The sequence below is a fragment of the Mustela lutreola genome, chromosome 2 (assembly GCF_030435805.1).
Source record: "Mustela lutreola isolate mMusLut2 chromosome 2, mMusLut2.pri, whole genome shotgun sequence".
NCBI lineage: Eukaryota > Metazoa > Chordata > Mammalia > Carnivora > Mustelidae > Mustela > Mustela lutreola.
In genome coordinates, this window is record NC_081291.1 from 10,638,784 (window position 1) to 10,652,026 (window position 13,243).

The 13,243-nt window shown below is 40.3% G+C and overlaps 1 protein-coding gene across 1 annotated transcript; it reads left to right on the plus strand.

Moving 5' to 3' along the window:
• The first annotated feature begins 832 nt into the window (after nucleotides 1-832).
• On the plus strand, nucleotides 833-1,828 carry LOC131823106 (putative olfactory receptor 7A2). Its single transcript, XM_059159083.1, has one exon. The coding sequence runs from the start codon at nucleotides 833-835 to the stop codon at nucleotides 1,826-1,828; it is 996 nt and encodes a 331-aa protein (XP_059015066.1).
• Nucleotides 1,829-13,243: the final 11,415 nt, after the last annotated feature.

The window sequence follows — 13,243 nt, forward strand, 5'->3', positions numbered from 1 at the left end:
GTTCAAGAATCCACTATCCTCAGCTTTCCTGCTCAAAATCCCCTTATCAGAGAAGAGACACTGGAAAGTTTTCTCATTCATGTTGTACTACCCTGTCTTGCATTATTTTACTTATTAGTGAAAACCACCACTTGAAATGTCATTTGCTCACTCATTAATATTTTATTGCTCCCTCTGACACACACATATCAGACTCAATCTTGTTAAGGTCAAACACACATCACTAATTTATAATGCTCTCAACAGTGCTTGCCACAAGATAATTGGTTAAAATATTTGTCAAGTGAACAAAAAACATCTAAGGAAATTTATAGAGGACAGCAGTACTTTGGGTAAATATTTCAATTCAGGACTGCTAATTTTTTCAGTAACATGGAAAACATGGGCTTTTGAGGTCCTTGAAATTTTTAGCTAATTATTCTAGATGGATAGGTAATGTATGAGAATTAATGAGTGAAGCAATTTGAAAACAAAAATTTCACAAATCTCAGCATTTCTCTCTCTCTCTCTCTCTTTCTGTCAGCCATCCTGAGAGATAGATAGAGAGAGAGATAGACAAGATAGATGTGTGAGAGAGAGAGAGAGAACACAAATGGGCAGAGGAGGAGAAGGGGAGGAAGAGCATCTGACATAGCCTCTGCTCCCAGCAGAGTCCAGTGTGGGGGTTGAATTCACCACCAGGAGATCATGACCTAAGCTGAAATCAGGAGTTGGTTGCTGAAACGACTGAGCCCCCCAGGAACACCAGTCACAGCATTTCTTTTAATTCTGTGCTCACTGTTTGTGACTTTGTTATGCTCTTGTCTCTGTTCCAGCTGTTTTCAGCAGTTACATGGAACAAAGGAATCAAACTGCTGTTTCAGAATTTATCCTACTGGGACTTTCAGAGGAGGGAGAACTGCAGCCACTGCTCCTGTGGCAGTTCCTGTCCATGTACCTGCTCACCTTCAGTGGGAACCTGCTCATCATCCTGGCCATTGTCACAGACTCCCGCCTCCACACACCCATGTACTTCTTCCTCTCCAACCTGTCCTTTGTAGACATCTGTTTCACCTCCACCACCATCCCCAAGATGCTGCTGAACATCCAGACACAGAGCAAAGTGATCACCTATGCAGGCTGCGTCAGCCAGATATACTTTTTCATGGTTTTTGTGGGAGTAGACAACTTTCTCTTGACAGTGATGGCCTATGACCGGTTTGCGGCCATCTGTCACCCACTGCACTACGTGGTTATCATGAACCCCATGTTCTGTGCTAGCCTTCTTCTGGCGTGCTGGGTGTTGAGTGTTCTGGACTCTCTATTACATGACTTACTGGTTTTGCAATTGTCCTTTTGTACGCAGTTAGAAATCCCTCACTTTTTTTGTGAACTTAATCAAGTGATCCACCTTGCTTGTTCTGACACCTTCTTCAATAGCCTGGCAATTTATCTTACAAATATACCTCTGGCTTTTGTTTCACTCATTGGTATCCTTTTCTCTTACTCTAGAATTGTAACCTCTATTTTGAAAATTCCATCTTCTGGGGGCAAGTATAAAGCATTTTCCACGTGTGGGTCTCACCTCCTAGTTGTCTCTTTATTCTACGGTACAGGCTTTGGGGTGTATCTTAGTTCTGCTATTTTGCAAAACTCGAGGACAACTTCCATAGCTTCAGTGATGTACACAGTGGTCACACCCATGCTGAACCCCTTCATCTATGGTCTGCGGAACAGAGATATAAAGTTGGCGCTAAGAAAGCTCTTGAGCAGGAAGACATTCTCTGCACAGAACGGTCCTTTGTTTCACGATAAAGATGTGAGTAAAAGGGCTCAAGACCCTCTATGACCCAGATCATAATTTTTGTATCAGTTCATAAAAGATGATCTACAATTTATCTTTCTACACTAGTCAGTCTTTAATTTTTTCATACATAACAAGCAACTATCTGTTTATTTTTCTTTCAGTTCGAAGTTTAAAAAAAAATTCCAGTTAGGAAGAGATTATGCTGAGTGAAATAAGTCAAGCAGAGAAAGTCAATTATCATATGGTTTCACTTATTTGTGGAGCAAAACAAATTGCATGGAGGACAAGGGGAGATGGAGAGGAGAGGGGAATTGAGGGAAATTGGAAGGGGAGGTGAACCATGAGAGACTATGGTCTCTGAAAAAGAATCTGAGGGTTTTGAAAGGGCGGGGGGTGGGAGGTTGAGGGATCCAGGTGGTGGGTATTGGAGAGGGCACGGATAGCATGGAGCACTGGGTGTGTTGCAAAAATAATGAATACTGTTATGCTGAAAAAATAAAAAATTAAAAAAAAATCCAGGTATTTAACAAATTGTGTAATATTAGGTTCAGGAATAGAATTCAGTAATTTAATACTTACTTACAACATCCAGTGCTCATCACAACAAATGCCCTCCTCGTCCTAATCACCCATTTAGCGCATCCATGCCCCATATCCTCTTCAGCAACCCTTAGTTTGTTCTCTGTATTTTAGAGTCTGATTGTGGTCTGTTTTTTAAAAAAAGTTTTCTTAGAATATTTATTTATTTATTTCAGAGAGAGATAGAAATAGCATGAGTTGGCGGGGTGGTAGAAGAAGAGGGAGAAAATCTCAACCAGACTCCAGGTTGAATGTGGAGCCAGTTGTGGAGCTTGATGTTACCACCCGCAGATGATGACCTAGGCCAAAATCAAGAGTCAGTTGCCTCTCAGACTATGCCTTCCAGGTGCTCCTTATCTTGCCCAATTTTAAGCTACCAATTTTAATTCCAATCACTGTCCTAATGGGCCATAGTAACCTGGCCAGCAACATCACCTTAGAGTCTTTGGGTTTGGTTTGGAGGTAAAAGAATTGCATTTATTGCTATTTTACAATCTTCACTCAGGGGAAACTGGTTGCATCAATCAAAGATCTGGGTCAGTGATTGATCTCAGGTCAGAGAGTGAAATAGAGATTATGACCTATCAGAGCAGTGATATGGTCACTCTTTTATTCATGATTTTTAAAGGGATTTTTGTTTTGTTTTCTTTTGTTTTCCTTAGTTACACAAATTGGATGAGCCCTTAGTAAGCTGCCCATCGTTTTTGTTTTCTGGAGACACCATGAATAATTTTCCATTTTGAGAAATCCCCGTGGCTCTCACAGTTTAGATGAGAATGATGAATTCTTATATGAACTATGAATATCAAACCTCAGATGGTTGTGGGCTGTTGACATTTTCTGTCGACATCCCCCAGTTCAGGATGGTCTGACCACAAGACAAATCCATTTCAATTTGAGCATGTTCATGGCACCTATGCTGCAGGGGAGAAGTTCTGTAGAGCTTGTCAAGGAGGCCATTGCAGCCTCACCAAGTCATTTCTCAGTGACCTTATTTTATGGCCTCTGAACCCTTATTTTGGGTATACTTTGGGATTGAGGTGTTGAATCACATAACATAGGTTCATCACAACACAACACCCTTGTCTTCCTCTATGTCATATAAAGCTATTTATGACATTGACATTCTTAGAGTATGCCAATTTTTTCATCCCTTTTTTGTCATGGTAAAAAATATGTAAAATTTATTATTTTGAACATTTTGAAGCATTCAGTTATGTGGCATCAAAGATTTTCTCCCCATTGAACAACCACAGTCCCTATCCATCTCCAGAACTTTCTCATCATCTCAAACTGAACCTTTTGTTCCCACGGAACACTAACTTTCCATTGCCCCTCTGACCAGCCCCTGGCTCCCACCATCTTACCTTATCTCTCTAAAAGTGGGTCTTGTAGGTGCCTCATATAGATGGAACTGTATACTATTTGTCCTTTTGTGTTTGGCTGCTTTCACTTAGCATAACGTTGGTGAGGTTCATCCATGTCATAGCCTGTGCCAGGATTCTATTCTTTTTACAGAATAGAATGAATGACAAATGGTATTCCACTGTCTGTGGTCACCATGCTTTATTCATCTGTGATTTTGTTGATGGAGATTGGGGTTGTGTCCACATTTTGGCTACTGTAACTAAAGCTTTATGACAAGTGGTGTCCAAATATCTGTTCTAGTCACTGCTACAAATTCTTAGGGGGAATATAAGTAGGAATATACCCACTGGTGAAACTACTGGATCATATGATAATTTCGTGTTTCAGTTTTTGAGGAACGGGCACACGGGTTCCCACGGAAGCTGTGCCACTTTTAAAATTCTCATCAGCAAAACATCACCAGGTTCAAGTTTCCCCACATCCTTACCAACACTTATTTTCTGTTTTATCTTTGAAAATAACCATCCTAATGTGTTTGAGTGGTGTTATGTTATGGTTTTGGTTTGCATTTCCCTTAATATAGTCACGTTACCCATATTTCATGTACTAAGTACTGACTCTTATATCTTCTTTGTAGAAGTATTTCTTTGTGTGTGTGAAGTGGTATTACATTATGGTTTTGGTTTACATTTCTCCAATAATTAATGATGTTGCACATCATTTTTGTGTTAAATATCAATTCCATATTTCTTTGGAGAAATATCTATTTGAGTCCATTGCCTGTTTTTTTTTTTCACCATTAATTTTATTTTTTTAATTATTTTAAGTTTTGATTCCGGTGTAGTTAACATATGGTGTTCTGTTAGTTTCAGGTGTACAATATAGTGTTTCAATACTTCCATAGGTCACCCAGTGTTGGTCAGGGGAAGTGCACTCCTTTATCCCCATCCACCTACTTCACCCATGCCCACCATTTCCCCTTAGTATCCATCAGTTTGTTCTCTAGAGTAAAGAGACTGTTTCTGGTTTGTTTTTCTCTCTCTTTTTCCTTTACTCATTTTTTGGTTTCTTAAGTTCTTCATATGAGTGAAATCATGTGGTATTTGTCTTTCTGTGGCTGAATTATTTCACGCAACATTGCATTCTGTAGCTCTGTCCCTGCATTGCAAATGGGAAGATTTCATTCATTTTTATGGCTGAGTAATATTCTATTATATGAATAATTATATGACATCTTCTTTAGACATTCATCTATTTATGCATTCTTGGTTTGCTTCTATGTCTTAGCTACTGTAAATAATGCTGCTGTAAAAATATAATCCTTTGTATTATTATTATTTTTTTGAATTTTGTGGGTAGTTACCCACCCAGAAGTGTGTTTACTGGATCGTAAAGTAGTTCTATTTTTAACTTTTGAGACACTTTCATACTTTTTTCCATATTGGCTTCTCCTGTTTGCATTCCCAACAACACTGAAAGAGAGTTTCTTTTTCACCAAATCATTGCCAACAGTTGTTCTTTCATTTTTTTAAAATATTTTTTTAGTGTCATTTGTGAATATCTTCTCCCATTCTGTGGGTGGCCTCTTTGTTTTGTTGACTGTTTCCTTTGCTGTGCTGAAGCTTTTGATGTTGATGAAGTCCCAAAAGTTCATCTTCGCTTTCATTTCCTTTGCCTTTGGAGACATATCTTGAAAGACGTTGCTGTGGCTGAAATCGAAGAGGTTACTGCCTATGTTCTTCTCTATGATTCTGATGGATTCCTGTCTCATGTTGAGGTCTTTTATCCATTTTGAGTTGATCTTTGTGTATGGTGTAAGAAAATGGTCGAGTTTCATTCTTCTACATATATCTGTCCAATTTTCCCAGCACCATTTATTGAAGAGACTGTCTTTTTTCCACTGTATATTTTTTCCTGCTCTGTCCAACATTATTTGACCATAGAGTTGAGGGTCCCTATCTGTGCTCTCTACTCTCTTCCAGTGGGCTATGTGTCTGTTTTTATGCCAGTACCATGCTGTCTTGGTGATCACAGCTCTGTAGTAAAACTTGAAATCAGGCAACATGATGCCCCCAGTTTTGCTTTTCTTTTTGAACATTTCCTTAGCCATTTGGGGTCTTTTCTGATTCCATACAAGTTTTAGAATTGTTTGCTCCAGCTCTTTGAAAAATGCTGGTGGAAGTTTGATCAGAATGGCATTGGAAGTATAGGTTGCTCTAGGCAGTATAGACATTTTAGCAATGTTTATTCTTCTGATCCATGAGCATGGAATGGACTTCCATCTTTTTGTGTCTTTTTCAATTTCTTTCACGCGTGTTCTGTAGTTCCTGGAGTACCGATCCTTACAGAGTTTTTATTTATTTATTTTTATTCTGTTCGTTACTCAGACTGAATGGGTCCTTAGTAAGCTGCCCATCCATTTGTTTCATGGGGATGCCATGAAGAATTTTCCATTTTTAGAAATCCTTGTGGTTCACCCAGTTTATATAAGAATGGTGAAGTTTTACATGAACTATGGACCCAATATCTCAGATGGTTGTGAACTGCTGAAATGGCTTGTCTGCTGGTTCAAAATGCATTGACCTTAGGACATAACCATTTCAGTTTGAGCTTGTTCATGGTAACCATGTCTTACAAGATTGTATGACTTTGTAGAGCTTGTCAAGGAAGATATTACAGCCTCACCAGGTTATTTCTCAATGACCTTATGTTGAGTTTTATGTCCTCTGAAATCTTATTTTAGGTATGCATTGGGGTTGAGGTATTGAATCACACAAGATAAACCATTACAATTTGCCTTATCTCCTGAACTGTGGGTTCCCTCTTCTATATCATATGAAGTTATTTATGGCACTGACAATCTTCTAGAGAATTTTTTCATCATTTTTGGTCATGGTAAGATATATATTAAATGTATTATTTTAAAATTTTAAAGTATCAGTTGTCTGGGTGGTTCAGTGGGTTAAGCTTCTGCCTTCAGCTCAGTTCATGATCTCAGGGTCCTGGAATCAAGCCCTGCATCAGGCTTTCTGCTCAGTGGGAAACCTGCCCTCCCCCCCACCACCTGCCTCTCTGCCAACTTGTGATCTCTCTGTCAAATAAATAAATAAATAAAATCTTTAAAACAAAGTAATGTATTCAGTTTTGTGGCATTAAGGACTTTCTCCCCATTACACAACCACTGTCTATATCTATCTCCAGAACTTTCTCAACATCTCAAATTGAACCTTTGTCCCCATGAAACACAAACTCCCCATTGCTCCTCTGCCCAGCTCCTGGATCCCACCATCCTACTTTCTCTCTCTAAAACAGAGTACTGTAGGTAACTCATATAGATGTAATAATATAATACTAGTCCTTTTGTGTTTAGCTTCTTTCACTTAGTTTAATTTTGGCAAGGTTCATCCATGTATCCTGTGCCAGAGTTAATTGGTTTTATGGGCTGAAGGATCTTTCATTGTATGTGTTCACCACAGTTTGTTCATCCACACCCTTGATGGACATTAGGCTTGTTTCCACATTTGGAAACAAGCCTAATGTCCATCAAGGGTGTGGATGAACAAACTGTAAATAACTGTAAATAAATCTTTATGAAAATTTATGTACAAGGGGCACCTGGGTGGCTCAGTGGGTTAAAGCCTCTGCTTTTGGCTCAGGTCATGGTCCCAGGGTCCTGGGATCAGCCCCGCATCAGGCTTTCTGCTCAGCAGGGATCCTGCTTCCACTTCTCTCTCTATCTGCCTGCCTCTCTGCCTACTTGTGATCTCTGTCAAATATAAATAAAATCTTTTAAAAAATTTGTGTGCAGATGAATGGATCAAGAAGATGTGGTATATATACACAATGGAATACTATGCAGCCATCAAAAGAAATGAAATCTTGCCATTTGCGACAACATGGATGGAACTAGAGCGTATCATGCTTAGCGAAATAAGTCAAGCAGAGAAAGACAACTATCATATGATCTCCCTGATATGAGGAAGTGGTGATGCAACATGGGGGCTTAAGTGGGTACGAGAAGAATAAATGAAAGAAGATGGGATCGGGAGGGAGACAAACCATAAGTGACTCTTAATCTCACAAAACAAACTGAGGGTTGTTGGGGGGAGGGGGTTTGGGAGAAGGGGGTGGTATTATGGACATTGGGGAGGGCATGTGTTTTGGTGAGTGCTGTGAAGTGTGTAAACCTGGTGATTCACAGACCTGTACCCCTGGGGATAAAAATATATGTTTATAAAAAAAATAAATAAATATATGGGTAAAAAAAAAAAATTTGCGTGCAAGGGGGAGAGACAAGATGGCGGGGAAGTAGGAGGAGGCGCCCTTTCAACCTGTACCCTAAAGTGAGCTGGTTACCTTCCAAAGAACTCCGATCACCCACGAAATCAGCCCGAGATCAGAATTATACACGTCTGGATCTCTGCAGTAGCAGAAGACGCCAGTGGGCAGGTAAAGCGGAGTGGGAACGTCAGAATGATATTGGAAGATAAACAAAAGGGGGAGGGAGCCACCAGAGGTGACCCATTGGAAAGTAATATCCCAATATGAGAGTGCCCTGCGTCTGGGGACCAGCATTAACTTGGAGTCTGGTAGAAAGCACTCCAAAAGAGTAAAGGATCATGGTAGGGGGGATTGTGGGAATCAGGGCGATTAGGGATAGGGGCTTAAGTCCCCTGACCCAGGACAGCCACCTCTAGTGCAGAGCCAGAGAGAGTGCCGTGGAGAAACCAGGTCTTGGTCCCTGAGCCACCAGCATGCCTGAGAGCACGTGGGGTCCGACTCCCATGAGAGGCTGGGAGCATCGCTGGCCAGCAGAAGCACAGCCTTTTTGCAGTCCCCACGTGAGTGCTGTGCTGTGCTATCAGAGTCCGAATCCCAACACGCGCCCTCCCCTGAGAGAGGTGCACATCAGTGCCAGCCCAGTGCTCTGGGACCCGGAAAGACCAGGCACTCCCACCCTGGACCAGCGGGAAAATCTCAGTGTGCAATCACTGCTTGGAACCTCTCTGGCAGTCTGGAGCTGCCCAGTCAGCCACCGCTGCTGTGGTTTTGGGTACAAGCAAAAAATCCCGCATCCCCAGGGACTGTGACTCAGAACCTGCTCTGCCAGTGGCCAAGGGGGAATTTATTTGGGCTCTGCAGCCAGACTGAGGCTTCTCTCTGAGAGGGAGGTCAGGGTGCAGTTTGCTTTCCTCTAAACCTACAAAAACCATCAAAAGCGGTCAAGGCAAGAGAGAGGAAAAAAAAAAAGAGTGAACAAACATAAAAACCTCTGGAGAACAAAAGCCTGAAAAAACCGGTTTCCTCAGAGCCCACCCCCTTGAGGGGGGCTGGAGGACTTAACTCAGAGAAAATCAATGACTGAAAACCCACGTGGCAGGCCCCTCCCGCAGAAAACCAACCAGGAAAGAAAAAAAAAAAGACTACAAGAGAACCACCACTACTTCATAGGACAACTTTTATTTTTAATTTGTTCCCACTATTCTGGCTCATTTTTAAAAAAATATATAGATAATTTTTTAACCTATTTACCATCACAGCGAGCTGTACAGTACATCAAATTCCATAATAACCTTCTAACCTAAACTTTTTGATACATACATTTATGTTTTTCTTTTGCATTTCCATTTCTTGAATTTATTTATTTTAGTTTTAGTTTAGTTTAGTCTAGTTTATTCCTTTTTAATTTTATTTTCTAATATTCATATAGACTTAAACTTCAAAGTAATCCCCTTGCCCCATCAATACTACCCCTGGAGATAAACCAATTTTTTTTCATTTATTTATTTTAAGCACAACAGTATCATTATTTTTTCACCACACCCAGTGCTCCATGCAATCCATGCCCTCTATAATACCCACCACCTGGTACCCTAACCCCCCCCCCCCCCGCCACTTCAAACCCCTCAGATTGTTTTTCAGAGTCCATAGTCTCTCATGATTCAACTCCCCTTCCAATTTACCCCAACCCCCTTCTCTCTAACTCCCCATGTCCTCCATGCTTTTTGTTATGCTCCACAAATAAGTGAAACCATATAATTGACTCTCTCTGCTTGACTGATTTCACTCAGCATAATCTCTTCCAGTCCCGTCCAGGTTGCTACAAAAGTTGGGTATTCATCCTTTCTGATGGAGGCATAACTCCATAGTGTATATGGACCACATCTTCCTTATCCATTCGTCCCTTGAAGGGCATCTTGTTTCTTTCCATAGTTTGGCGACCTTGGCCATTGCTGCTATAAACATGGGGCTACAGATGGCTCTTCTTTTCACGACATCTGTATCTTTGGGGTAAATACCCAGGAGTGCAATGGCAGGGTGGTAGGGAAGTTCTATTTTTAATTTCTTGAGGAATGTGTTGCAGGGGATGTGGAGAAAGGGGAACCCTCTTACACTTTGGTGGTAATGCAAGTTGGTGCAGCCTCTTTGTTTTCTTGACTGTTTCCTTTGCTGTGTAGAAGCTTTTGATTTTGATGAAGTCCCAAAAGTTCATCTTCGCTTTTGTTTCCTTTGCCTTTGGAGACATATCTTGAAAGAAGTGCTGTGGCTGATATCGAAGAGATTACTGCCTATGTTCTCCTCTAGGATTCTGATGGATTCCTGTCTCACATTGAGGTCCTTTATCCATTTTGAGTTTATCTTAGTGTAGGGTGTAAGAGAATGGTTGCGTTTCATTCTTCTACATATAGCTGTCCAGTTTTCACAGCACCATTTTTGAAGAGCCTCTATTTTTTTCCACTGTATACTTTTAACTGTTTTGTCGAAGATTATTTGACCACAGAGTTGAGCGTCCATATCTAGGCTCTCTACTCTGTTCCACAGGTCTATGTGTCTGTTTTTATGCCAGTATCATGCTGCCTTGGGGATCACAGGTTTGTAATAAAGCTTGAAATCAGATAACATGATGCCCCTAGTTTTATTTTTGTTTTTCAATATTTCCTTAGTGATTCGGGGTCTCTTCTGATTCCATACAAATTTTTGGATTCTTTGCTCCAGCTCTTTGAAGAATACCGGTGGAATTTTGATCGGAATGGCATTAAAAGTATAGATTGCTCTAGGCAGTATAGACATTTTAACAATGATTATTCTTCCGATCCAAGGGCATGGAATGGTCTTCCATGTTTTTGTGTCTTCTTCAATTTCTTTCATGAGTGTTCTGTAATTTCTCAAGTACAGATCCTTTACCACTTTGGTTAGGTTCATCCCCAGGTATCCTATGGTTCTTGGTACTATAGCAAATAGAATAGGTTCTCTAATGTGCCTTTCTGTATTTTCATTGTTAGTGTATAGAAAGCCATGGATTTCTGCACATTGACTTTGTATCCTGCCACGTTGCTGAATTGGTATATGAGTTTTAGTAGTTTGGGGGTAGAGTCTTTTGGATTTTCCATATAAAGAATCATGTCATCTGCGAATAGAGGGAGTTTGACTTCTTCATTACCAATTTGGATACCTTTTATTTCTCTTTGTTGTCTGATTGCTGTTGCTAGGACTTCCAATACTATGTTGAACAAGAGCGGTGGGAGTGGGCATCCTTGTCGTGTTCCTGATCTCAAAGGGAAGGCTGCAAGCTTTTTCCCATTGAGGATGATATTTGCTGTGGGTCTTTAATAGATAGATTTGATGAAGTTCAGGAATGTCCCCTCTATCCCTATACTTTCAAGCATTTTAATCAGGAATGGATGATGGATTTTGTCAAATGCTTTTTCTGCATCGATTGAGAGGATGATGAAGTTCTTCTCTCTTCTCGTAGTAATTAGTTCTATCACATTGATTGATTTGTGAATGTTGAATCATCCTTGTAGCCCAGAGATGAATCCCACCTGGTCATGGGGGATAATCTTTTTAATGTGCTGTTGGATCCTGCTTGTTAGGATCTTGTTGAGAATCTTAGCATCCATATTCATCAGTGGTATTGGTCTAAAATTCTCCTTTTTGGTATGGTCTTTGCCTGTTTTGGGGATCAGGGTAATGCGGGCTTCATAGAAAAAATCAGGTAGTTTTCCTTCTGCTTCAATTTTTTGAAGCAGGTTCAGGAGAATAGGTGTTATTTCTTCTTTGAAGGTTTGGTAGAATTCCCCAGGGAATCCATCAGGTCCTGGGCTCTTGTTTTTTGGGAGGTTTTTGATCATTGCTTCAATCTCGTTACTAGATATAGGTCTATTCAGATTGTTGATTTCTTCCTGGTTCAATTTTGGGAGATTATAGTTTTCCAGGAATGCATCCATTTCATCTAGGTTGCTAAGCTTATTGGCATATAACTGTTGAAAATAACTTCTGATTATTGTTTCTACTTCCTTGGTGTTCACATTGATCTCTCCCTTTTCATTCATAATTTTCTGAATTAGGGCTTTCTCTCTTTTCTTTTGGATTAGTGTGGCCAATGGTTTATAGATCTTATTGATTCTTTCAAAAAACCAGCTTCTAGTTTTATTGATACGTTCTACTGTATCTCTGGTTTCTATCTCATTGATCTCAGCTCTAATCTTGATGATTTCCTTTCTTATGTATGGAGTTGGTTTGATTTGTTGTTGATTCTCCACTTCTTTAAGTTGTAGAGACAGCTGGTGTGTTTTGGATTTTTCAATTTTTTTGAGGGAGGCTTTGATGGCTATGTATTTCCCCCTTAGGATCGCCTTTGATGTATCCCATAGGCTTTGGACCAAAGTGTCTTCATTCTCATTGGTTTCCATGAGTTGTTTCAGTTCTTCATTGATCTGCTAGTTGATCCAAGCATTCTTTTTTAAAATTTTTTCATTTATTTACTTTCAGAAAAACAGTATTCATTATTTTTTCACCACACCCAGTGCTCCATGCAATCCGTGCCCTCTATAGTACCCACCCCCGCTACTTCAGACCCCTCAGATTGTATTTCAGAATCCTTAGTCTCTCATGATTCACCTCCCCTTACAATTTATGCCAACTCCCTTCTCCTCTCTAACACCCCTTGTCCTCCATGCTATTTGTTATCCTCCACGAATAAGTGAAACCATATGATAATTGATTCTCTATGCTTGACTTATTTCACTCAGCATAATCTCTTCCAGTCCCGCCTATGTTGCTACAAAAGTTGTGTATTCATCCTTTCTGATGGAGGCATAATACTCTGTAGTGTATATGGACCACATCTTCCTTATCCATTCATCCGTTGAAGGGCATCTTGGTTCTTTCCATAGTTTGGCAACCGGGGCCATTGGTTCTCTAAACATTGAGATACAGATGGCCCTTCTTTTCACTACATCTGTATCCTTGGGGTAAATACTGAGTAGTGCAATGGCAGGGTCATCGGAAAGTTCTATTTTTATTTTCTTGAGGAATCTCCACATTGTTCTCCAAAGAGGCTGCACCAACTTGCATTCCCACCAACAGTGGAAGAGGGTTCCCCTTTCTCCACATCCTCTCCAACCCATGTTGTTTCCTGTCTTGTTAATTTTGGCCATTCTAACTGGTATAAGTTGATATCTCAGTGTGGTTTTAATTTGAATCTCCCTGATGGCTAGTGATGATGAA